Genomic DNA, 25,905 nt, shown 5'->3' on the forward strand with positions numbered 1-25,905 from the left:
TAGTTGTGTTTGTGAATCTACATCACAGTCACGTACGACGAGTGAAATGTCTCTTTGTGGACAATATGTGGTTTTACAGTACCCTAAAGTCAGCAGTTCTGTCTATTCACTGCACTCTGTAGTGTAAAATGTGCCTCATCGCTCCACAGAATATTGCCCAGCCACATTTCATCAACTTCTATCCATGCCAGAAACCGAAGAGCAAATACTTGCTGTGGATCATGAGGTTTCAGTTGCTGCCCCACCTGGATCCTGTATGGGTACCAGAGTAAATTAGACCATAAAACTTTCCAAACTACTGACCATGGGATGGAAAATTCTTGTGGCACTGCACGAGTACTGAACAACCCTCAGCACGTGCTGCAAAATTGTTTACAACAGCAACCTCATTAATAACTTCCACTGGGATAGGACACCTTCCTCTTGCAGGTGCCGTCCCAAGCTCACAAGCATTTTCGAATTTCATTACCATATTTTTTAAACCATTTAATTACATTGGGCCTCTCCTCAGACCTTTCAGTCAGCGATACTCTCTCCTCGCAGTGCAGTAACTGTTGCCGTTCACATAATACATTTTCACTAACAGCGCACGGTCTCTCTTCTTGGCAGCTATACTGTTGACTCACATTATGGCTCGTCAAATGACAACATGGATGTCACACGATCATCCAGTATACGGCACCAGATTTTTACCTGGTGGCCAAAATTGGAACTAATTTGTTTTCCAGTGTAAATATGTTGAACACTTTGTCGTTTCTAGCCCCCCCCCCTTTTACACTCTCTCTCTCTCTCTCTCTCTCTCTCTCTCTCTCTCTCTCTCTGTGTGTGTGTGTGTGTGTGTGTGTGTGTGTGTGTGAGTGAGTGAGTGAGTGAGAGAGAGAGAGAGAGAGAGAGAGAGGGGGGGGGGGGGAGATGATGATGGTGATGATGGAAAGTGGAGGAGAGGGGGTGAAGGAAGACAGGAAGCTGGAGTGTAGCTGGGAAGAGCAAAGACAACTATGTACGAAAGCTAAGAGTGATATGACAAAAAAGCAATGTTATAGTCATAAAATATGATTTTTATTATCAGTAAGAATACTGAAAGAATGACTACAAAGATTCATTCCAATGCTGGAACAGCATGCAGTGTACATGATGTATTTTAAAATTAAATCAAAAGTTGCCATTATTTCTTTACAGTAAGGTGCTACACAGTTTCTTATTCAAAACTTTCCGATAAAAATAATACATAATTGGCAAGGAACATTCCACTTCACCCCTTCAATTGTAATGCACTTCCAGCATCTCAGTAAGAATATCACAGCTTAGTTTCACATTTACAGAGTACTTCAGAATTCATTTCGCTTGGAAGATGGACAAAAGCATGCACGTTTTTGGCTGTCCAGAAAGGATTTGCATCCAAGTGTAAGCGTGCCTGTGAATAACATCTTTGCAGCTGCCTTACAAGCTGAAAGAAACAGAAATATGGATCATTACACAGTTTTTTCTTTGTTGTCTAAGTTATTTCTTTTCTATATAAATATGATGGTTTCCATAAACAAAGGAAAAATACAAAGTCAGTAACAAATCACAAAAACTAACATTAATTTACACAAAAGTTGAGTGTGTTGTTATTCGATTAGTGTAGAACATGACTCTGCCACAGCAAAACAAAACAACACCACCAGGCAACTAACTTGATCCAGTGGCATCCCAGGCATTATTTATTGAACAAACCATGATGGAGTGTAATTAGTCCACACAATTCAACTTAAGACACACTCGGTTGTGTGATTAAATGTCCATTGTACTGTTGTTAATAATCTGAGCAACCATTTCTAAGCAACCAACAATATTTGTGGGCTGCTCTGCACAACCATTACTACTCAAAAGGAATCACAACCTGATTACAAGTATACAGTGACCTGTGTTTTTATGTCTTATTTGTGCAAAGTTTTATCACATTTCATATCCAATTTTTTATCATCAAATTTTTAAAATTTTACTTGATTTACATAAACCAATGCAACAAAAAGAAATATATACCACAAATTTAATTCCAGAATTAAATACAAAATATAGTACGGTTACAAAAGATTAAAGAAAGGACAAGTATCATTTTCAACATCATTTTTTTAACTAACTGCTGGTCACCAGAAACATAAAAGAAGAAATACACTGAAATCACTAAAGGCATTACTTATTAAGTGGGGATAAGTTTTCAGAATACTGTTTGAAATTCCATCAATCCCACAAGACCTATTGTTTTTCAGAATTTTTATAACCGCATTAATTTCAGTGGAGGATGTTGGGCTACTTCCAGTTGCTTAATTTTTTGTCGAATGACATTTTTAATATATTCTCTTCATTCTTCAACTGAAGCACTTACTCTTATATTTGCTGCTATGTTTGGAAAGTGATTGTTAAAAGTACTTGCAACTTGTGAATCACGATTCACAACGTTGTCATTTAGTTTAATTGTCATGGAATCCTGTCGACTAACTGGCTGTCCTGTCTCCCTTTTGACATTGTCCCATACAATTTTAATCTTACTGTCTGCATTATTTATTCCTGTCAGGGCATGCATCCTTCTGGACATTTTAATGACTTTCCTTAAAATATTACAGTATTTTGTGTAATATGCAAGTAATATGTGATCTTGACTTACTCTGGCCTTTACATAAATTTCCCTCTTCTCTTACACGAGATTTTAATTCCCTATTTAATCACAGCTTACTTTTTTTAACAGATCTTTTGGATAATTTTTTAGGAAAGCAACTATCAAATACTGATACAAATTTACTATGGAATAAATTTAATTTGACATTAACATCTCTTTCAGTATGTACCTCAACCAATAATACCCCTTTTCGCTTACTCTTAAAACACTGTGTCCCCTTCTCATTAATATGCCTCACTGCTTTGTATGAACCTCCTCTTGGACATAAGGTGCCATACTGTTTGTTTCCTTTGAATGATGACAGAAATAATTTATGAAATGAAAAACTGAAACAAGAAGTTCTATGAACAAAAAATACTTGAGAGGATCAAGGTGAGGACAAGTAATCTATATGCAGAAATCTCATACAACAAGATTACACACCTTCATCCACCACACGCCACTACACATGGTGGACTTCTTTCCCTAGGAGTATCTGATAAATGAAATTCATGAAGCCTGAGTGGAGTCTGAGTGTGACTTAACTGACAAGGTAGTGAGCTTGTAAAATGATGGTGCACAGGTATCAGATATGTTAAAAGGAGCCACTTTTAACAATACCGTAACTTCATTTGTTAACTTTCACAAAGAGTTTATGTAATGGCCCCTCCTCTCCAAACTTTTGTGTGTGTCATAAACTCCAGCAGGTACTCTCATTCCTTTTATCTACCGTGTTTACTTGCCTTTAAAGCTAATGCTGTCCTCCATCTGTAAGTTGGGGTGAACAACAAAGTGTGTTACCAGGTAGAGTCCTATCGAACCCGGCCTTTAAAATAACTCACCCAGCCACTTATAGGATTTTTACAGTTTAAGGTGGACTCTGAAACATGGTGCACCTAGGCAGTTTTCACATCTAGAAATCACTGTCAAATGTGAAAGGAGCAATAAAGACAGACTGGGGAGTTTATCCCTAACCTTCTTGTTTTTAGTATCTCGCCCACTTAGTTTTATCATCCGTGGGCCATTTTTATGATTGACTGTAATGGTATGGAACAAATTATTTTACAGTTGTATTATACATTCACATGTAAATATGACAACATTCTCACCATTTTAAAAGGATTTTTTTTAATAACATGTGAGTTAACAATTCCTACCTGTCACTATTTAGATAATACACACACAATCTTTTCGAGGAAAAAAAGATATATTGTCAAATGGAAGTATGTGCCCCTACAAATGTTTATATAATAATTCATTATGTCAAGATTGACTAATAACTACAATATTCATAGTACTGGGTTTGGCAATTTATTGTTCTCTTCAAATGTGATTAATTCACTAACAGCAGTACTACACTTCAAGGTGTTCAGGCTGCATAACTTGAATTTTTATAGGTCATAATGAAGCTGTTGGTGGATTAATCTGAAGATGACCATAAATTGTCAAAACCAGTCATGTGAATATTGTAGTTATTAGGTGATTTAAACACAATAAATTATTATATGAACATAGACAGAAATTCCTCTACAGGATAGGAGTTGTCACAGAGAAACTTTTTTAATTTGTTTTCAAATTCAACTCTATTTGTCACACATTTTATATCAACTCAATTTTGGTGGCAGTACTGTGCACCCTATCTTAGGTTAAAGACAACGTTGAAGTGGAATAATGAACATAATTTTTTCTTTTGGTATTGAACTATGTTCATCATTGTTCCTTTTGAACTGCAGTGGGTTATTGCAACAAATTTCATGAGGGAATAACTGTAGCGTGAAGCAGTAGTCAAAATGCTTAACTCACCAAACAGAGATCTCAATGATGATTGTGAATGACTACCACATTTTAGACCTACAACACAATTTTGGGCAATGAAAACTTTCTTTCTTAAAGATGAGTTACCCCGGGCATTATTCCATACAACATTATTGAATTAAAGTTGTTTTGGAGTTTCACAATGTATTTTTTCCAGATCAAATTCTTATCAATATGGACACTTAATTCACCATATTTATTATTTCATCACTGTGTGTGTCATATTTCTCACTGGTGAAGTACCTTTAAATGTGGAGAAATGAACATGTACGTTTCTGAAACTGTGAATAAGACCACTTGCAGAAAAATCACGCAATAACACTTTTAAGAACATAATTCACCAATTCTTTTGTGGTATATTTATGTTTAGATTGACTGCAATATTTATGCCATCTATAAAAATCTAATTCTGCTTAGTGTAAATTAGACAGAAGGGCTTTTACATACATGAGAAATAGTAGTGGATCTAAGATTGATTCTGGTACAACCCCTGCTCTCGATCCATTGGTTGGCTATACCATCAATTCCATAAAACCTTAGTTTATCAGGGGGAGGTGGGGATATTGTGATTCACACACTCAAATGCCTTAGATATGTCACAGAAAATACCAACTGGTGTATTTTTTTATTTAACACATGTAAAATTTGGTTAGTGAATGTATAAATGGCATTCTCAGTTGAGCAACTCTTCTGAGATCAGAAGTATGATTCACTACGATGATATGGTTGCTCAGGCAGGATATTATTCTAGAATATATTGCTTTCTCAAAAATTTTAGAAACTGATGTCAGTAGTGAAACAAGTTGGTAACCATTGACATCTTTATCACTTTTCTTACAGAGAGGCCTAATAATGGCATACTTTAATTTCTCTCGAAAAATGCTGTAAGTTAGTGATGCATTACATAATTCAGAAAAGACAGTACTTATCAGCACCAAGCTACACTCCATCCTTTTATATTAAAGAATATTACTAAATTATTTACACCTACCTTATTAGATAATAGTCTTGTATACTGGTGTCATTTTTTAAGTATTGAGCATTATTCCCCATATTTTATACTCTATACAACATTGCTAAGTGAGGTTTCCAAACATGAATTTTTAGCCCCAATTTGACAGGCACCCTCAACAGTTCTAAGATGTTTATTGGTAGTATGTTGATACTCTTTGTATTCCATCTAAATGACCACTACTTACCTTTAACACCTTTATCTGTTATCAGTTTCTGATGTTTTTCACAAATCTTATACAAGCATCTCTTGAATTCCAAGTCACACTTCTCTTTATCTGAGCCACATGTATCATAACAGATATCATGGTCATTGCAACAATTTGTCATATCTCCCACAGGCAGATATTCATTGTCAATCTGGAAAATGTATCAATTTTTTAAAAAGAATACATCAGTAGGGCGATCTTAACTAAGGAGCAGTTAGAACACACAAGTATATAACACTGCATTTCATGTGATGTAACTGGAAGAATAGAACTCTAACAACATTATTCACAGTCAATAAATTATGTACTGGTACCGCAACACAATGTGTGCACAGAGTTTACCAATGGTGGCTAAATGGGCAAAAATTTCATACTTAAATGACTGATCTTCTATAAGGGGTGCTACTACTGTTGATAGAAACAGTAACAACAGAATACAGCATCATTAGTATTAAGTTTTTTCTACTGGGAGGAAAATATAATTGGTTGAAGGAAATTATACTACATTACACCCAGTTTTCGTTCCATCGACCCAAAAACAAGATGAGTCTTTTGGGTGTGGAACGTGCCATTCAGTATGTCATAGAAAACAAAACACTGCAAAATGAGTGATGAAGGGGTGATGGTTATTGGGGGGGGGGGGGGGGTCTCTTGGACTTTAGGCCAATAAGGAGCCCCTCTGAAGATGAAACTTATTAACTTGTTGTTTCAAAAACAGAATTAATGTGCTATGTTTCAAGTATTAGGTTGGCACATAAGTCTACAGCATTCTGCTTTTGCATGTTGGTATTCTGTTTGCCATGGGCTTATTTATCGATTTTCATTTTTTATTTGTAGTTCACTGCAGCTATCTGAGTTTAAATACTGTCATTTTGTCATTTGGAAATAGTGGCTGGAGCTGCTCACTCTAGAAAATGGAGTGTCTAGTGGAGAAATCAGAACATTTCGAACATGTTCTGTTTGAGTTCAATAGAGGGGTGGCAGCAGTGGAATCAGCCAGAAACATTTTTACCCAGTATGGGGGTCAAAGCCATTAGACAGAGCACAGCAAGCAAATGGTTTTCTCGTCTTAAAAATCATCATTTTTATATTAGTGACTCTCCACATTCAGGAAAACTTTTGGGAATTGATGAAGATTATTTAAATGCATTAATTAAAAATGATCTACATCATTGCACTCAGGAACTGGCAAATGTGATGAACTGTAATCATTCCACCATTGTGCAACATCTGCGTACAACGGAGAAGGTTCGGAAACTGGGTGTATGGGTACCGCATGTGCTAAGCACAAAAATCTGTGGTTGCCCATATGTGATCCTCTGCTTGCCAATTATTCCTCAAGAAGAACGCTGACCATTCCTGTCCTGTATCATTACTGGTGATGAGAAAGGGTGTCTTTATGGTACTATAAAGAAAAGAGAGGAATAGCTAAGCACAAACAAAGCAGCAACTCTCTGTACAAAGAGCTGCGCATATCCACAAAAGATAATGTTATGCATCTGGTGGAACAGTGATGTTGTGATGCACTACAAATTACTTCATTGAGGTGCAACCATCACAGCTGACATTTATCATCAACAACTGAGATGTCCTGCAGACGCAATCTAAGAGGCATAATCCGTATCACTTCAGGTGGATGGGGGGGGGGGGGGGGGGGAGAGGTACCTTCATAGTATGGGGAGTTATTGAATTTAGCATATGTTAAAATTCAGGAGTAAGTAAGAAACAAGGGTGCCTCCCCCCCCCCCCCCCCTCCAAAAAAATTCCTGCCCCGAGATACAGGCCTCCAAATATGACACTGCGAACACCATTTTGAAGACATTAACATCGGAAAAACTTTTAAAATGCTGTTACCTCTGTAACAAATGGGTGTGAATTCCTAAGGGACCAAACTGCTGAGGTCATCGGTCCCTAGACTTACACACTACTTAAACTAACTTATGCTAAGAACAACACACACACCCATTCCCAAGGGAGGACTCAAACCTCCGGCAAGAGGGGTCGTGCAATCCATAACATGGCGCCTCAAACCGTACAGCCACTCTGCACGGTTTCTCCGGCACAGTTCTAGATTTTTTTTTTTTTTTTCATTTGAAAGATAAATGATTTATGATTACAATGGCATCCTCCGTTTGGACATATCTGTCAAAGATCTTTTACTGCCACCTTTTGAATTTTTATAATTTAAAGAAAAAATTTTTTGTTTTTCAAAAAGCCAATCCAGAAATGTTAGATTTTTTCTGTTGCTCATTACCATGTAATACTATATTTTCTGTAAAGGAGAGCTTCCACTTTTTAAGTTGGACAGGTTTATTCTAAAACTCATTCTTTTTAACTTTCAAGGGTAATGTATGTCTTCACTGAAGTTTGTTTCTTACTAATTTCTTTGTTACAATGTTTATTTCTATTGCCCCTGTTACAGTTACTACTTATCACTATCTTTGTTGCAGTTACTTCTTTTTACTTTCATTGTTGCAGATATTTCTTACACTTGTTGTAGTTTCTTGTCAGTTTCTTTGTTGTGGTTGTTCATTGCAGGTTTCTGTATTGTAGTTGTTCAGTGCTAATTTGTTTACTGAAGAGGCTTCTAAGAAATCTGAGACCATCCAGTGAGTTCTGTGTTTTCATGAGGAATTTGCCAGTTGACACAGTTGCAGTGTGTTTTGTGAAAAGGACTGTTTGAAATGTCTTCTGACTGGGACCACAGGAGAGTGAAGTTAGCTGACTAATTGCATATCCATAAAAGAGTGATATATAAGACAAACAGAAAACAGACTTTGTTCAGGTTGGGAATAAGTGTTCTCATTTGAAGACTCTGTTTCAAAACGAACATGTTTCCAGTAACGACTTTTTGTGTTCTAAATGTTTTGACAGAATAACAACAATGATAGTATCTGAACAATGTGAAGCCTCCCATGGTGCAGATTTTGCATCAATAGATGATGAATTAAATACCCTGAATCAGTCAACTACAGAGGTAGGTGTTAGTCCTGTTAAGAAACAGTGGTCAGTGAAGTTGAGTCATAAACTCTATGCATCAAGAAAGTGCAGAGAAATTATTAAAGCAGTGGATGAATAGACTACAGCAAAAATGACCACATTCTTCAAAGTAGAAATTCCATCTTCAGAAAAAAATAAACCAAAGAACTCTTCCACCTCTTGCCAGGAATTTTTCACAAATATCAACTCAGCTGTTGAATATTGCATTTCCTACAGTAAAAAGGTGCAAGTTTCAACTGTTATTCCAGAGACATTTAAAAAAAAAAACAATTTTGAACCATATTTCGTCAGTTCAAAGTACACGGTAGACAAACCAAGAAATGTAAGGTCTGTAAAAGGAGTCTTTGGAAGACCAGATCCCTATTATGGTCATCCTGTAGAAGCAGCTCAAGTTCAAATCTTATCTGGAAGAAAAATGGAACTGTTCTTGCCAGAATGCCAACAAAAAACATTAACTGTAACAGTTGAAAGTCAAAAAGTTGTGAAAGTGAAGAAGTACATGACTTGCAGAATTAAAGAAACTTTTGCAATTTACAAGAGCAACTATACAACTTCACAATTTGGAAGATCAAAATTTTATGCACTACAACCTAAGTGGGTAGTTCCACACTCATCTAGAGATGTCTGTTTATAAGTGTACTGCAAGAATTTTGAACTTTGGTAACTTTGAAGACTTTACTGGAGCACGTGACATACGAGGCGTATTTTTTAATTAAGTACCATTTTGAAATTAAAAAAAGACATGCTAAGATATCTCAATAATTTTATTTTTATATGAAAGTCTATACCTTAATCTACGCACTGACGCCATTACAGTCTGATTCTTCCTTGTTTACGTTGTGTACTGAGTGTTTAAGATGTCTCCGATAATCGCTGTCCAGGTGCTGAGTCCTGCTGTTTGGTCAACTGCCTGCACTGTTCTCAGGTGGGAGCGCTATTGGTAAATTCGCAATAACACAAATTCTCCCATCAGGGAGGAGTGTAGGTAGTGAGGACAGAATGCAGAGGCAGCATCAGGGCTGAATGCTCAGATCATTCCACTTCACTTCCCCCAACCACCACAACCACAGGCGAAGACACACTGTAAAAATTTAAACTAAAGATGAGAAGAAAACTCAAAATGATACTTCAATACATCACTGTTCTTGGGCTGATAACACAAAAGGAGGAAAGGATGACTGGGTTTAACGTCCCATCAACATCAAGGTCATTAAAGAGGGAGCAAAAGCTCAGATTGCGTCAAGGATGAGGAAGGAAATCAGCCATGCCCTTTCAAAGGAACCATATTGGCATTTGCATGGAGCAATTTAGGGAAATAATGGAAAACCCAAACCTGGATGCTGATAACATGGGAAGATCTCATCAGCAAAATTAGCTGAGAAAGACTGCACTCCCGAAAGGGAAATAGAGTACAAAAAAGAAATACTCATACAATTTGAGGGTGAGATGTAGTGAGGGGGCAGATGGGCATAAAGAAAGAGGGAGGATGTGGGGAGAAATAAACACAAAACAGTAAAGAAGAAAAGAGACAGTATAGAATGGAAGTGTGACTGCAAATGAGTTTTGAGAAAAATAGGGAAAAGTAATGTTAGGCATCAAATGCCCATTTTCAGCAGTCATAGTGGACAGGAAAATAGTGCCTGGTTATAACAAAAAAAAAAAAAAGGGCTCTTTTTCTTGATCCGTTTTAAAGGATGATGCAGAGAATTGAGGAATAAAGCCCTACTCTGCAAACAGACTCTCACCATGATAGGAGCATTGTGGTGTTAGCAAGGCACCCTCTCAATCTGCAGCCACTACTCCTCTGCTTTATACTTCTACCACATTTATACACTGAAATTTCAATAATGATACTGCTACAAACTGCATATCAGCAAAATTAAACACAGCATTCAACAATTGCTACATAAGTACTACTGCACACAGTGCTGATGCTAAGGTTCGCAGTAAGAGAAAAAAAAAAAGGTCTGAAGTCATCTTATTTCTAGAGATTTAGAATTAGGGAGCCAACCACCGCTGAAAGTGCACAGAGAACCACATGTCAAATGATTACACAGACACATATACCCACACTATAATGTTATATGAGGGATGTTCAATAAGTAATGCAACACTTTTTTTTCTTTTTTTCTGAAATCAGGTCAGTTTTATTCATCATTCGAATACACCATATTTTTCTGCAATGTTCTGGCTATAAAACCCTATTTATCAACATAATCTCCATTCAAAGCATCAGTCTGAGGCCACCTTATTGGGAGGGACTATGCCTGCAGGGTACCACTCTGCTGGTCGACATTGGAGTTCACATCTTGCTGCATCAATAAACTCCTCATCATCCAGACACTGCTTCCTGTGGAGGGCATCTTTTATTGGGTCAAACAGATGAAAGTTGGAAAGTGCAAGATTCAGGCTGTCAGGTGGATGAGGAAGAGCAGTCCAATGAAGTTTTGTGAGTTCTTCGCGGGTGCGCAGACTTGCGTGAGGCCTTGCACTGACATGAAGAAGGAGAACTTTGTTTGCATTTTTGTGGTGACAAACATGCTGAAGTCACATCTTCAATTTCCTGTGGGTAGCACAATAAACACACTTCAGAGTTGATCTTCGCATCATGATGGAGGACTCAAACAGATTAACCCCTTCAGTGACCCAGAAGACTATAGCCATGACTTTACCAGCTGAGTGTGCAGCTTTGAACTTTTTCTTTGGAGGAGATGTGGTGTGGTGCCTTTCTGTGGATTGCCGATTTGTTTCCAGTTTTAAATGATGAACTCATGTTTCATTGCATGTGATGATGTTTGACAAAGAAGTGTCACGATCAGCCTTGTAATGCACCACAAACAGTTCTGTACAGATGGTCCTTCATTGATCTTTCTGGTCTTCTGTTAGGCCGCACTGAACCCAGCTGGCACACACCTTCGAGTATCCCAACAGGTGAAAGAGCGTGTCAGCACTACCAACAGAGATCTCCAGTTGTGCAGTGATCAACTCAAATGAGTGTGTTTGCATGTTTCAACACTGCAAGAATCACAGCCGTGTGCAGCCAGCCAGCACACGGGAGATCGGACAGGTCTGCACGACCTTTCCGCAAGATGACAGACGCCTCACCCAGTGACTCACAATGCTTTTGTTCATGCCAGGTCTCCATAGACATATTGCAAGTGCCTATGAATATCTGCAGGGCTCTAGTTTTCCACCAAAATAAACTCAATGACTTGGAATGCACCTCCGTTACAGACTCCATTTTGTAGGCTATACTGCTGTCACCTATCAGAACTTCATGACACTACAGGGGCTGAAGCAGTAATATTCCATATCTCCCCACAACAATTCCACATTTTTCTTCTCCAGCCAAAATTGGCCGAGGAAAAAAATGTGTTGTATTACCTATTGAACACCAGTCTTAGATATTGCAAACGCATTCTGCCTGACAACTTGCTTAAGATTGTGTGAGTGCAAAATGTATTTAGATGACATATGCATGTTGTTAGTGGCAAGTTCTGAATTTTTTGAACTAGAATAGTGGAGAAATTGCAAAGGTATGATGGGTAGAGGTTTTGTGGCCTCCTAGTTCCTAGTGGATGTACATAGTAGACTAATTTTAGAAGATATGAAAAGCATTTGCGAACCTGTGGGCTTCGTTTCATGCTAGACTGGTGAAATTCAACAGAGATAGAGTGAAGAATCAAATGATAACAGAGAATACATCAAATGTGACTGCCAATTAATCATAACCTCCTACAAAAATTTCATTTTCCTGAAATGTCAGCCATATTATGAGACTTTTGCATCAACTCAGCCATTCACACATTTTCAAAACAAAATATTGTGATTAATTAATAATTACTAAAGAAAAAGACAATAAGAAATTAAAATAAAAAAAATCATTGGCACTTACTTTCAATCCTTGTGAACCACATCCATCACTTGATGGTGTATGATATTTATTTTTCTTAGGCTTCTCCCCTGGAACATAAATTAAAAAATTAATTTATTTGCCAAAGACATAAAATAAGTATTACATCTGGCACTAATTTCAACTTGTTACATCGTTCGTCTAAGCCTCATGCCTCAGTAGCGTGTTTACATTTTGCGGCGTGCAGTTGGTGCTGTAGCAATTGTAAAGCTAAGTACTGACAAAGTTATTTGTGCACTGTTATACAGTTATTAAATTTAATAGTTTTCCAGAGTTGCAGGGTGCTGTTTGTGGTGAAATAACGATTTAATAAACTTTTGGAAACGTTAGCTCGCCGTGTTTTTTAGAGTTTTCTGTGCGTTGAACTCGTTTACTAAATTTTGTGCTTTAGGTTTCAGCTGATGTTTCTTATTTTTTCTAGTGAAATATTTCAGCAAAATTTTCATTCAATGTTTTAACTTCGTTGAATGTTCCAGTGGCCACTTGAATTTTTGGTTTTAGCTAATAATTTTGTTAAGTTTTGCTGGTATTGGTATTAGCTGTGGTGTAGTAGTATTAATACAAGCAGTTGCTTTCTTAGTAGACAGAGAATTTCGAGACCGCTACTGCTAGTTCTGCTGGTGTAATTGAACTTAGGTAATGTAGGGATATAGTTTTTTTAAGTAACTGTAAAATTGTACCATGAGTGAGAAGTGTGCGATCTGTCCTAGGTTTTTGAGTAGTGGGTTACGGTGTGGGATTTGTTCAAAGTATTTTCAGTGTGGGGAATGCAGTGGGGAAGCCAGTGGGTATTCTAGTGACATCCTCTCCTGGGAATTAAGAATCTGTAGTAGAAATAAGTTGATAGAGGAGCAGGAGTGTAAGGTATGTGCCCTTCAGGTGCAGTTACAAGATACAAAGGAGGAACTAGATAGGTTGAGGAGGGTGAAGGGTGGTGGGGAATGGGAACTGGCAGTTGGCAAGAAGGCAGCTAGGAGGAGGAGGTATTCAGACAGTTATACTTTGCGTATATGCAGTAGATTTGACCAACTGTCAGATCTGAGTGGAGTGGAGCCTCTTGCAGCCGTAGGTGTAGGGAACATGCAGCAGTCCTCAGCAGTTAGGAGGCCTAGGTCAGTTGCAAAGTCTAACAGAAAGAAGGAGGTTCTGCTGCTAGGTAGTTCGCACGGTAGAGATGTGGGCTAGCCATTGCAGGAAGTGTTGGGAAGTGAGTACCACGTCACCAGCATCATGAAGCCTAGTGCAGGGTTTGCTCAGGTGACTGACAGCATAGAGGAGTTATGTAGGAATTTTACGAAGGAGGATCAGGTAGTGATAGTGGGTGGAGCAGGGAAAAAGTCTTGATAGGGGCGGAGTATATGATGTAAGTGGTGACCTGGTAAAGATACCTACTCAAACTGGTGGCACTAATGTGCATTTCGTGGAGCTGTTCCAGCATCATAATCAGATTTGTCTTAATGTGGCTGTTAGGCACGTTAACGTGGGGCTGGAGAGGATACTGATGGTAGAGGGCATGGGTCACATTTCAGCGGTGCCAGTTGGGTCTATCAGCAGATTGGGTTTCACTAGGCATGGCCTGCACCTCAACAGGTATGGGAAGGGGAGACTGGCAAAGCTTATTGCAATGGTGTAGTGGGCGGTCGTGGGATCACTCATGGAAAAATTCCTGTAGTAGCTGGTGTTAGAGCTGCACCTTTTTCTAGACTGGAGTCAGCTGATACGTATACCTGCTTAAAGGAAGTCCCTCTAACTAAGGGCTCACCTTCAGAGGACATCATGTTTCCAAGTAGAGAAGGAATTAGCATTTTTCATCAAAATATAAGAGCTATTAGAGATAAAGTTAGTGAACTGCTTATAGATGTTGACTCTGAAATTATTGGTATGTTGGAGTAGCACCTAAATAATTTGACAATTCAGAGGCTTCCTTTACCAGGATACAGATTAGCTGGCTGTTTTTCAAGGAGTTCCCTGCAGTGTGGGGAAGTGGCTATGTACTTAAAAAACAGTATTTATTTGAGTCCACACACGTATCATGACACTGCATTGAGCAGATATTTGAATGTTGTGCAGGAGGACTTTAGTGAAACTAAACTTCAAATTGTTGTTGTTTACAGGTCTCCTAACTCTGACTTCAAAGCATTTCTGCTCAAGGTACAGAGAGTTCGTGATTCACTTTGTAGGAAGTACCAGAAATTAGTTATATGTGGTGACTTCAATATAAATTTTGTATATGATGCTGCAAGAAAAAGGATGTTGGTAGATCTCCTAAATTCATATGATCTGATGCAGACATCGTTTTTTTTTTTTTTTTTTTTTTTTTTTGGACTAGGGTGCAAGGGAGCAGTAGCACAGACATAGACAATATTTTTATTCATTCTTCATTACTAGATGGGCATTCTGTTAGTAAAAGGGTGAATGGTCTTTCAGACCATGATGCACAAATTTTAACATTACAAGGCTTTTGTACTCAAACAAATGTCACATATAATTACAAACTATGTAGGAAATTTAAACCTACAGCAATATAGTGTTTTTTAAACCTTGTCAAGGAACAAGAGTGACAGGATGATTAAAGTGCCAATAACATAGATGATACATATAATGCTTTCCTTAACACTTCACATGCTCTTTGAGAGTTGCTTTCCATTAGAATGTTCTAAATGGGGTACTAGCAGTAATAGGCAGCCCGGGTGGCTGACTCGTGAGGTAAGGATATCATGCAAGACAAAGTGCGAACTATATCAAAATGTTAGAAGTAGTCACAATCAAGCTACAGCAGCCCATTACAAACAGTATGTAAGGTGCTTAAAAATTTTATTAGGAAGGCAAAGAGTATATGGTATGCAAATAGAATAGCTAATTCACATGATAAAATTAAAACCATATGGTCTGTTGTGAAGGAAGTGTCTGGTCAGCCACAAGGTCGACGATATAGTCAGTTCGTAGTAAAAATATTTCTGTTACTGATACATCAGATATATGTACAGTATTTAACAATAACTTTCTGAGCATTGCTGGTGAATTAAATAAAAGTTTAGTTTTTACAGGGAATCATATAAATTTCTTGGCAAATGCCTTTCTGAGATTGATGTCTGAAATACTCCTCTGCGACACAGACAAGAGGGAGATTGAGTCAATAATTAAATTACTGAAGACTAAGGACTCTCATGGTTATGATGGAGTCTCTAGTAGAATATTAAAGTACTGTGCTGCACATGTTAGCCCTGTATTTAGCCATATTTGTAATTTTTCCTTTAGGAATGGTCAGTTTCCTGAGCGATTAAAGTACTCAGTAGTAAAGCCGCTTTATAAAAAGGGAGAAAGGGATAATGTAGTTAATTTTAGACCATTTCTATGCCATCAGTGTTTGCAAAAGTTATCGAAAAGGCTGTGTATGTAAGGTTAATTGATCATTTCATATCACACAATTTGCTATCAAATGTACAGCTCAGCTTTAGAAGTTGTTTTAACAACTGAAAATGTTGTATTCTCTTTTCTCTGTGAGGTACTGGATAGGTTAAACAAAAGGTTTCAATCGCTAGGCATATTTTTTGATTTAACTAAGGCATTTGATCACAAAATATTGCTCCAGAAGTTGGACCATATTGGAATATGGACAGTAGCTCACAATTGGTTCACCTCTTACAAACAGCAAAAGGTCGTTACACACAATGTTGAAAATGGCTGTGATGTGGGGTCTCAGTGGGGTACAGTCAAGTGGGGGGATGCCCCAGGGATCAATGTTGGGGGTCACTCCTGTTCTTTATCTGTATAAATGATATGCCCTCTAGTATTATGGGTAACTCTAAAATATTTCTGTTTGCTGATGACACTAGCTTGGTAGTAAAGGATGTTGTGTGCAACACTGGCTCAGTTTCAAATAGTACATTACATGACCTAACTTCATGGCTTGTAGAAAATAAACCAATGCTAAATCACAGTAAGACTCAGTTTTTACATTTTCTAACACACAATTCAACAAAACATGGTGTTTTAATTTCACAGAATGGGTATATGATTAGTGAAACTGAACAGTTCAAATTTTTAGGTGTTCAGATAGTAAACTGTTGTGGAAGCCCCACATTCAGGATGTTGTTCAAAGACTTAATGCTGCCATTTTTACTATTCGAACGGTATCTGAAGTGAGTGAATGCGACAGGAAAATTAGTCTACTTTGTTTATTTTCATTTGCTTATGTCATATGGTATTATACTTTGGGGTAATTCTTTCCATTCTAAAAGGATATTTTTGGCTCAGAAACGGGTGGCTCGGGCAATAAGTAGTGTAAGTTCACGAACCTCTTGTGGACCCCTGTTCATGAGGCTGGGTATTTTGATATTGGCCTCTCAATACATATATTCCTTATTAACATTTCTTGTTAACAATATTAGCTTATTCCCAAGAATAAGCAGCTTTCACTCAGTTAATACTCATCAGAAATCAAACCTGCAGTTAGATCGGACTTCTTTAACTCTTGTGCAGAAAAGTGTGCAGTATACTGCTGCATCCATTTTCAATAAGCTACCACTAGGATTTAAGAAAAATCTCAGCAGTAATCCAAGCGCTTTCAAATCGAAACTGAAGTATTTCCTCATGGTCACTCCTCCTATTCTGTCCTTGAAAAAATTAAGCTGGTTCTTGTTGTATTGTTAATTGCGTTTACTTAAACTTATGGGTTGACTTTAGTTGGGTTCATAAATATTTTATTTTTATCTGTTATTACTTTTATGTTGTAATTTAATGTAATGACACATTCCATGATCTCGGAAATTTGCTCCTCAATTTGGTCCTACAGAACGTGACGAGTAAATTAATAATTAAAGCTAACTCAGAGCAGCAAATTGATTTTTAGATTAGTTGAGGTCATTGAAACTGTTGGCTTTAAATGCCAATCATAAGAGTCCTAAGAGACAATCAATCTCATTCCGTATAGTGTAATTTGCTGTGCATATTCAAGTTCAGTTGGTTGGTTGCCTCACAGAAGGAGCAAGTTGATTCATTAGATCACTGGCTCAGTAAGGGTAATAAGTTGTGCACCAGCTAAGTTTTCACTCTGCAGCTTATCTGAAAATGTTTCACCCTTATTAGTCTAGAGATTTACAAATAGTAAGAACGAGGAAAAAATATGTTTGAATCAATCCCTACACTTGTGAAAGTGTAGTGGTTTCTTGACATACGAATGGCATAGCACGGAAACCTATAGGACTTGGGATCAGTTATGCCGGAAAATATTTCAATTTGTCTGATTGTTTCCTCATAGGTTTTAGTCCACAAACGGGATAGGAATGCAGTCTCCAACAAAGCCATTTCAATAAAATGTATTTTGTTCTCTATGTCATTAGCACATCTGAAGCATGCTGAATGTCTTAGTGACTGATGTTTCAGACAACGAAACAAGAGCTTGTTGTCTCTGCAATACCTTGGAAAAAACATAAAATGTTTGTAAGGGAGTGCCACTCTTACTTTTTCTTCAGTGTACTTCTGCTTATAAGTGGAAAAACACTACAGAATGGCTTTATTAACAAATTGTTTTGTTGACCAGAATCCTGTTTGCAAATTTGGGCAAACTGCCTTCCTCTTTTGGCATCTGACAATTACAAATGTTCATCTTTACAGACTTTATGAGAAGAAACTGTCATCTCCTGGCATACTTCCTATCAAAGATTGGAAAAATACAGCTACTTCCCAAATTTTCACATAAAATGGTAATATTCTAGGTTCTCTACTCACCACCTGTCATTTGGCTCATGATATATTCAATTTTTTCTCACAAACCTATTCTCTTATCTCATCAGAGGAATAAAAAAAGAGATATTCAAAACATCAGATCTGCAACTCGATAGGACATGCCAGAAAATTACGTATATTTCACAAATAAAAATCATTATTTTCCACTGATCTGCACATGGTCCAAGAGCTAGCAACTACTATCAAGTAGATTAGCGATCTATCTCATATTCTCCCAGGTTTCAAGATAGGTGGACAATGAGCTACATCAGAAACTCTGACCCAGAACTCTCCTCATTCTCAGCTACACAATTCATGTCACATACTGGTACTGAATCTTTTACGGATTGCATTAAGTGTCATTAACAGCTGAGTGGAAGGACTGCAACTGCATAAACATTTGAGAACAGTACTGTTAATACACACATTGACCACCTATACTTTTGCCACTGTCAACTGAATCATTCTCTCCATCTGAATGGCTTGGCTATTAATTTTCAGGTCTTTTTCTCCTTGTCATATTAAAAAGTAAAGCTGTCACCAACTGAAAGGTTGGTTGAACATGTTAGAGCTTTACTAAGCATTGTCCTGTTGGTGCTATGCCATTGCCTTCTGAACTTCGAACTGATTTACCCAGTCAGTTATATGGGAACCTACAGTTTAACATGGATTACGAACCACGGTGCAACAAGACGTTTTTCACATTGACAAGCATTGTTAGGGGTGAAAGGGTGATAAGTGACAAATAAAAATCCTCGGACTGACTTGGGATTAAACCCAAGACTTTTTGATCCTCTAAGCTGGCACTTTACCATCAACAAGGGAGCTGTGCGAAATTCCCCTCACAGATTTGATTCATATTGGTACGGTGTGTTGGGCATGATTAGGTCTTCCACATGTTTAAGGAAGATGCAATTCTCAACTGTTTTTGAGGTGATAAAGTTTGAAATACTTTGTAGGGTCACTAGTATTCAAGGACTCTGCGGCTGAGCGAGTAAGCACTTAGCTTCATAAGCACAATGTCGCTTGATCGAATCCCACTGCTGCTACTCTTTTCTTTTTATTATTATTATAAGCTGTTTGCGCCAGCATCTGGTGAATGGCACAGAACTGTGTGAGGACTGAGAGCTATTTATGGATTTCAACCATGTTTGTTTTGCAACAGACACACCGTAAAACCATGCACATAGGAAACTCCAGCATTCACTACATGTACAATATATAACAATAATTACTGTTTTCCATGTTTCTATGATTAGTATAATCCTGATTCATGTATCACTTTACAGGTTATATATTATACTTCTCACAAATAAAGATACAATAATATATATAAAATGACTACCAATATGCTTACGAAAAAAAAATTATCTTCCTTTTTTTTCTGGACAAAGACTAGGAAAATAATACTTGAATCATTAAATATTAATAATTTGCACTGTCATAATAAATTTCTTATTAGAATTATGCCAAAATTTAAAAAAAGGGTATCAGTAGCAAGAGTCTATCCAGACACCTCGCAGTTATGAAACTAGAAGTTTACTAACTCGGCTGTGCACTCACTGAACACAGGTGACCCTACAAAGCACAGTTGCAGCTTCATAAAGTCTTAGTTGTGCCCTACACACCATGCCTATATGAATCAAATTAGTGAAGAGCAGCTCATATGGCCTCCTTGTGAGCCACCAAGCTACACTTTTACTGTATTAGGAATGGGTAATAAGTTTTAATATATTATGTCACAACTATGATTATTTGCACAGCAGAGTTATGACATACAGACAAGAAGTGGCTCGAATTTAGCATTAAATAAAGGACAGCAAATTAATGAACAAAAATGAGAATTGTCAACTATACACCTATAACCACCCGATGCAAGACTTCACAAACAACCCACAGTCATGAGTGGGTGCATTTGTGTGTGAATGGGCACTAGATCAGAAGAAGAATGGAAGCTTTCAAGATAATAAAATTCCCTGTACCATTATGTACGTCTGTGCACCGCAAGTAAATCGGTTCTGAATGAGTGGATACATCTCCTCGTAATATCCGTAATATCCGTTATCAGAATACTATATTAAGCTGTGTCACTGTCTGTTTACTCTTACTATAGGAATCCTTATCAGTGGACTCTTGGTTCTTTTATATATTTGTCTGATACTGAATGCCAAAAATACATCTTCGTGAATCGTGACTTCATTTCTTTCAATGGAATGCCAAATACATTTATGTTCTACTGGAAATGGAAGACGTAAATTATGATATTAAAACTGACACATTACAATATCAAAAATTTAATGTGTAGTGTGGCTTCAGTAGACAGAGACTGTGGTCATTGTACGAGTTGCATTTGCGCATGTGTGAGGGGGTGGAAGGGGGGGGGGGGAGGTGTCTGCCACTAATTTTTGCCTATCTGCAACTCAGCACCTCCACCATATGATGAGTAGCAATAATATATTCCCATTGTTTTAACTATATTATTTAATAACTACACCTTGCATTGTGAGTTTTACTTTTATCTTTTGGTTTTTCTTTCTTACGTAGTATTTTTCGTCTAGTGTAGGAAGTTAGAAAACAAACCACTGAGATAGATAACCAACCATACAGGACGCCCTAGGATGAATGATCAATAGTCAGGGACGTGACAGAAACAATAATTTTAAGCAAATGTGTCTAGTAAGCATGGCTCTAAAATGCATAGGCCTACCTTAAGGAGTTACGAGCACTCCTTCAGAAGGAGATGTGTGTTTCACAGTAGCAGAGGTGAACAAGAACAGTTCTTAAAGTATGCACTTTAGAACCCATGTTTACTGGACATTTTTTCCTTGTTTGTCCATACTACCACCTCTCAAAATGTGGAACACAAAGAGCATGCAGTAGAAAAAATTTATTCCACGTGAACAAGCACTCATAGCTCTAAAGGCATGCATTTTAGACCACATGTTTACTGGACTTTTTTTTGCTTTTAATGATTATTCCTGTCATATCCCCAAATATTGATGATTCCTCCTGGGAAAAACTGTATATCGTGTCATCTACTTTTGAGGAAAGTCCCTTTGGTGGAAATGCTTTAAAACAAATGCAGATAAAGTTGCCAGTGCCAGGACAACACTGGTATGTCATGGTTACAGTCAAGGCACTAATTTTTCTCATATTACCACATCTGAAATGAATGAAGTCATAAAAACGACTGCCCCCTTACCTAAAAATTGTCTCAGGAATGCACATGATAATCTCTGCAATGAAGTATGTACTTATTTTTTATTTACTAAACCTTATCTGAATAAACAGTGAGTTTCAGAGATCCTACACTAGGATTAAATTATGTGATGTAGCCTAATGATTGATATAGAACCAGGACTGAAAGAAAATGATGTTTAACAACAAAAGCAATAATCAATCTTAGTCAGTTACTTTTTCTTCTTGTAGATATGTTGGGTACAGTGCACTAGGTGACAACAGTAATGTAAAGTTTATTTTATTTTTGTTATGGACCATAAATTTTCATTCTTATATAAGTCACTAATGCAAATTACAATACCCGTGCCAAAAATGAAAATGTTGTGAAACTTGCGTACTTTATTTGTCAAGTGTATTTCCCTTGTATTCCAGATGAAAGTGGAACATAAATACACCACTTTCCATTCATAATGCAGTAGTGCTTTGGTGTGTTATGATCCGATATTAATTTGAAAAAAAAAAAACAGTGCTAATACTAACATTGTACTGAATTATAGACAAGTTAGTTCCATGTTCCCTGTATCACTTGTATCATTAATCACAATTATGTTGAATCAGTCACTTTATATTCGCATTACACATTCATGTGACTAAATGCTGACAATTTGCAAGGGGTTAGAAATTTCTACCCAGTACCTTTTATACATCACAAATATAGAAATATGTCTACTGAACTTAAAAAGTTGTCAAGGACAAACTTTGCCAGTTTGCTTTCAAATTTAAATTTACTATCTGTCAGACATTTTCTATCACTCAGTAAGTGATCACAAATTTTGTCAAACATATCTGCTATCTGTGAATGATCAATAACAGCCCGATCATTGAAATCAGTAGTGATGTTATACCGTTTTGTGGTTTGTTGTCCTCTCATTTCACTACATCGCACACAGACTTAAGCCTTTTGTTGAAATTACTGATTTCTGATATAATATGCATGTTCTATCATTTTTATGAGTTTTATTAATAGTTTTGTGTAGTTTTTGGAATGTGCAACTGCTGCAGGATCTTTACTTGTTCTCGCCAACAGATACCCTTTCCGATTAAAACTGTGTGCCCGACCGAGACTCGAACTCGGGACCTTTGCCTTTCGCGGGCAAGTGCTCTACCATCTGAGCTACCGAAGCACGACTCACGCCCGGTACTCACAGCTTTACTTCTGCCAGTACCTCGTCTCCTACCTTCCAAACTTTACAGAAGCTCTCGCAGGAGAGCTTCTGTAAAGTTTGGAGGGTAGGAGACGAGGTACTGGCAGAAGTAAAGCTGTGAGTACCGGGCGTGAGTCGTGCTTCGGTAGCTCAGATGGTAGAGCACTTGCCCGCGAAAGGCAAAGGTCCCGAGTTCGAGTCTCGGTCAGGCACACAGTTTTAATCTGCCAGGAAGTTTCATATCAGCGCACACTCTGCTGCAGAGTGAAAATCTCATTCTAGATACCCTTTCCGTTTACGAGATATTTCAATCCTTCTAGTGATCCATAGTTTCTGACATGACTTTTAATGTCCTTTATCATTAGCTTACACAAAAAGCTATTTCCAAACAACAATACGAATTCAACATAGAATACATTAAATTTTACATTAGCACTTTGTTCCTTACAAACTTCATCATAGGATACCTCTAACAACTTTTACTAAAACATCTCTCCTGGAGTCATTTATATTGAGGAGTATCTGTACTGTAAAGCACTATCTTATTTACCCTAACTGTGCACCATGATCACAGATGGCATTCATTACTTGGTGTATAGTTATTTTCTTGCTTTAAGCTTCATGAAAGAGAACATTCTCAGTGAGAGTTCTAATGTCATTACCCACTCATGTTTAAAATTTAATTACCTAGATCCAAATAAGGTTTCCAGATCAAAAACATCAGATTAGGTAAAGAAACTTTCATTGAACATATACTGACTTTTGCAGCAAATACGGAACTAATTTCACGCTCATAGAAAATTTTTTTTAGCATTGTCAGAAATTTCTTTTTCTGTATAAGCATAGAAACTCAGGCAACCATAATATGCTCTGCATCAATTAACCGTATTAGACTAATGCAGCTTGCACAACATGCAGAATGTTTTCTGTCTTCAACTGGTTGAAGTGGGAAAATACAGTATACACTTGCATACTAACAACTCGAACAGTGCAAAACAAATTGCTTGAAATTTTGGTACAGCATTTTTTCTTAACTGGTAGAGATACACTTAAGCTGTGACTGTATTTCTACTGCAGAAAAGGAAGATTTGAATTTAATGTACAGTCAAGGGCAAGCCCAATAGAGGCAGAGCACAGACTCAGACCGTGGGAGGTAAGAAATCAGGCATGTCCTTTCCAAATGCAGCCATCCTGGCATTTGTGTTTAGTAATTTAAGAAAACTATGTGAAATCTAAATTGTGTGACAAGAATGCATTTCAAAGCTGGTCCTTCCAAATGTGAGTACAGTACCTTTACAGATTGTGTCACACTGCTTAGCGAAACATATGATGGAAATAAAAACAGTGTTCTAAGCTGGCCCATGAAAGGATACACAGAACAATGAGGTAGCATGAAGACTTACCAGTACAACTGGAAAAGACTAGACAAGAGTCACTGTTTTCGTCAGTGAAAGTTACATTTTTAGCAAACTTGCAAAAGACATTTCATGGAATATGTTTGTGTTCATGCCAATAAAAGGTTGATTACAAATAACCCTCCTTCAGTTGCACAGTGCGCCAGTTAATTTCTCTTCAAAATGTTTTTAATGTGAACTTTACCAAATACAACGACATTTGTACAACTGATGTAATAAAGCATTGGTGATCAATAATGGAATCTAATAATACATCTAGTCGGGTTCATGAAGATAAAATTAGTTGCCAAGAAAGACAGAATTCAATAGAAGAGCCGTTAGGAAATCTATTTCACTTATGAAGGAGGCAGCTCATGTGAGAATGCGGTGAAATCTTCTTTTAGTAAATAATCTCTCTCATTGTGAGTGTTCCAATTTGCTGCGCAATCGACAGTATCATGAACGTGATTCAAAATTGAGTGTAACCATTTAAAATAGAAAAGGCTCACTTTGAACTATATTCTATACTACACAAATTGTAACACACCCCCTGGACATGAGAAGACACACGTTTCTTCGATCGCGGCATCGAAGACGTCGTGCAGGTTCTTCACTTGTTTCACCCATGTTATTGCATTCTTAAGAAAGCTTCCGAAAACACTTTCTGCTGCTATTACTGCATCTCTCAAGTTTGTGATTATTTCTGCTCCATACCCACTAAAGGCATAGCCCAGAAATGTTAATGCATAAATGAACACCCTTGTTTTATTAATCTCCATTACAATAACAGCAACCACATATCATCAATCAACTGACTCATTCATATTCATATTTGGGTAATCAGCTCATTACAAATACAACACTTCAGGACATAACACTGCCGCTACTGAGTCACAGGTGCACAGCCAACATTCCGCAACAATAACAACTGCGTTAAAAGTGTACATCACTCAAATCTTGCGCAGAAGTATGACATATGAATCGAAGCGACCACAGAAGTCGATAGCAGTCGACCCAATCAGCCATAAAGGCCCGTCCACACGTTACGATCTGTCTGCGCAAATGTCTGCACACATCACATATGCGCAGACAGATCGTTGCGTGTGGACAGAAGATTTGCACCAACCTGAGGTGTGTGCAAACCTGGAAGTTGGAGTTGGAGGTTTGAGCGAAACCTCTCAAATCTGTGCGTTCAAACCACATCTGCGCAGACAAGCTGGAGCGTGTGGACAGGAGATCGCCGCAAATCTGGCGCGAAACAGCTGTTTGCTCAGTCTAGTGTTTGTGTGCACAAGGCATTAAATTAGCTGATACTCGTCAGTGTTCTCGAGAGTTTGTAAGTGAATTCATTGAAATATGTAGAAACCACCCATGTTTGTGGAAGATTAAAAGTAAAGAATATAGTGACCGAGACAAAAAGACTGCAGTAGAGATGGGCAAATTGAAACACGTAAATGTTTCGAAACAAATGAAACAGTACAATGTAATGTTTCGATACGGTGTTTCGAAACAGTGAAACAGTTTGTTTTGTAATCTAATAAACCTACACATTTTATCATCTTGAATGTCTACTGTATAAGTATGTCCATATAAACACAAATGAGGTACGAGAGCGCTAATCATATCGGAGAAAGTATGAAACTATCACTTAGGCGTCTTGGCAGTATCGTATTTCCTGCAGCAAATGCGCTGCTTTTGTGTCATGTGACTTTCATACTTTTCAATTGGCTGAGGAAAGCCTTAGCTGAAGACAGAAGAACCACCATGAACGGAACTGGAGGTGGGAGCAAACTGCAGAAACAACAGATATGCT

General features: G+C 37.5%; 1 protein-coding gene across 1 annotated transcript; it reads right to left on the bottom strand.

Annotated features, from left to right (window-relative positions):
• Window positions 1-1,037: 1,037 nt before the first annotated feature.
• Window positions 1,038-25,089, bottom strand: LOC124776618 (group XIIA secretory phospholipase A2). The gene is made up of 4 exons (XM_047251706.1): window positions 24,640-25,089; window positions 12,569-12,636; window positions 5,653-5,824; window positions 1,038-1,447 (listed from the first exon to the last, which is right to left on the bottom strand). The coding sequence occupies exons 1-4, from the start codon at window positions 24,869-24,871 to the stop codon at window positions 1,329-1,331; spliced, it is 591 nt and encodes a 196-aa protein (XP_047107662.1). The 5' UTR covers window positions 24,872-25,089; the 3' UTR covers window positions 1,038-1,328.
• Between the last annotated feature and the right edge of the window lie 816 nt (window positions 25,090-25,905).

The sequence above is a fragment of the Schistocerca piceifrons genome, chromosome 2, assembly GCF_021461385.2.
Source record: "Schistocerca piceifrons isolate TAMUIC-IGC-003096 chromosome 2, iqSchPice1.1, whole genome shotgun sequence".
Classification (NCBI taxonomy): domain Eukaryota; kingdom Metazoa; phylum Arthropoda; class Insecta; order Orthoptera; family Acrididae; genus Schistocerca; species Schistocerca piceifrons.

Bases quoted from the DNA above. Each gene is read 5' to 3' on its own strand.
- LOC124776618 (XM_047251706.1), bottom strand. From the start codon at position 24,871: ATGGAGATTAATAAAACAAGGGTGTTCATTTATGCATTAACATTTCTG. The intron at 12,637-24,639 runs GTGTGTTACAAT...TTTATGTTCCAG, and splicing joins TGTCTTCTCATGTCCAGGGG to GGGAGAAGCCTAAGAAAAAT. The intron at 1,448-5,652 runs GTAAGTAGTGGT...TGTTTCTTTCAG, and splicing joins AACAGATAAAGGTGTTAAAG to CTTGTAAGGCAGCTGCAAAG.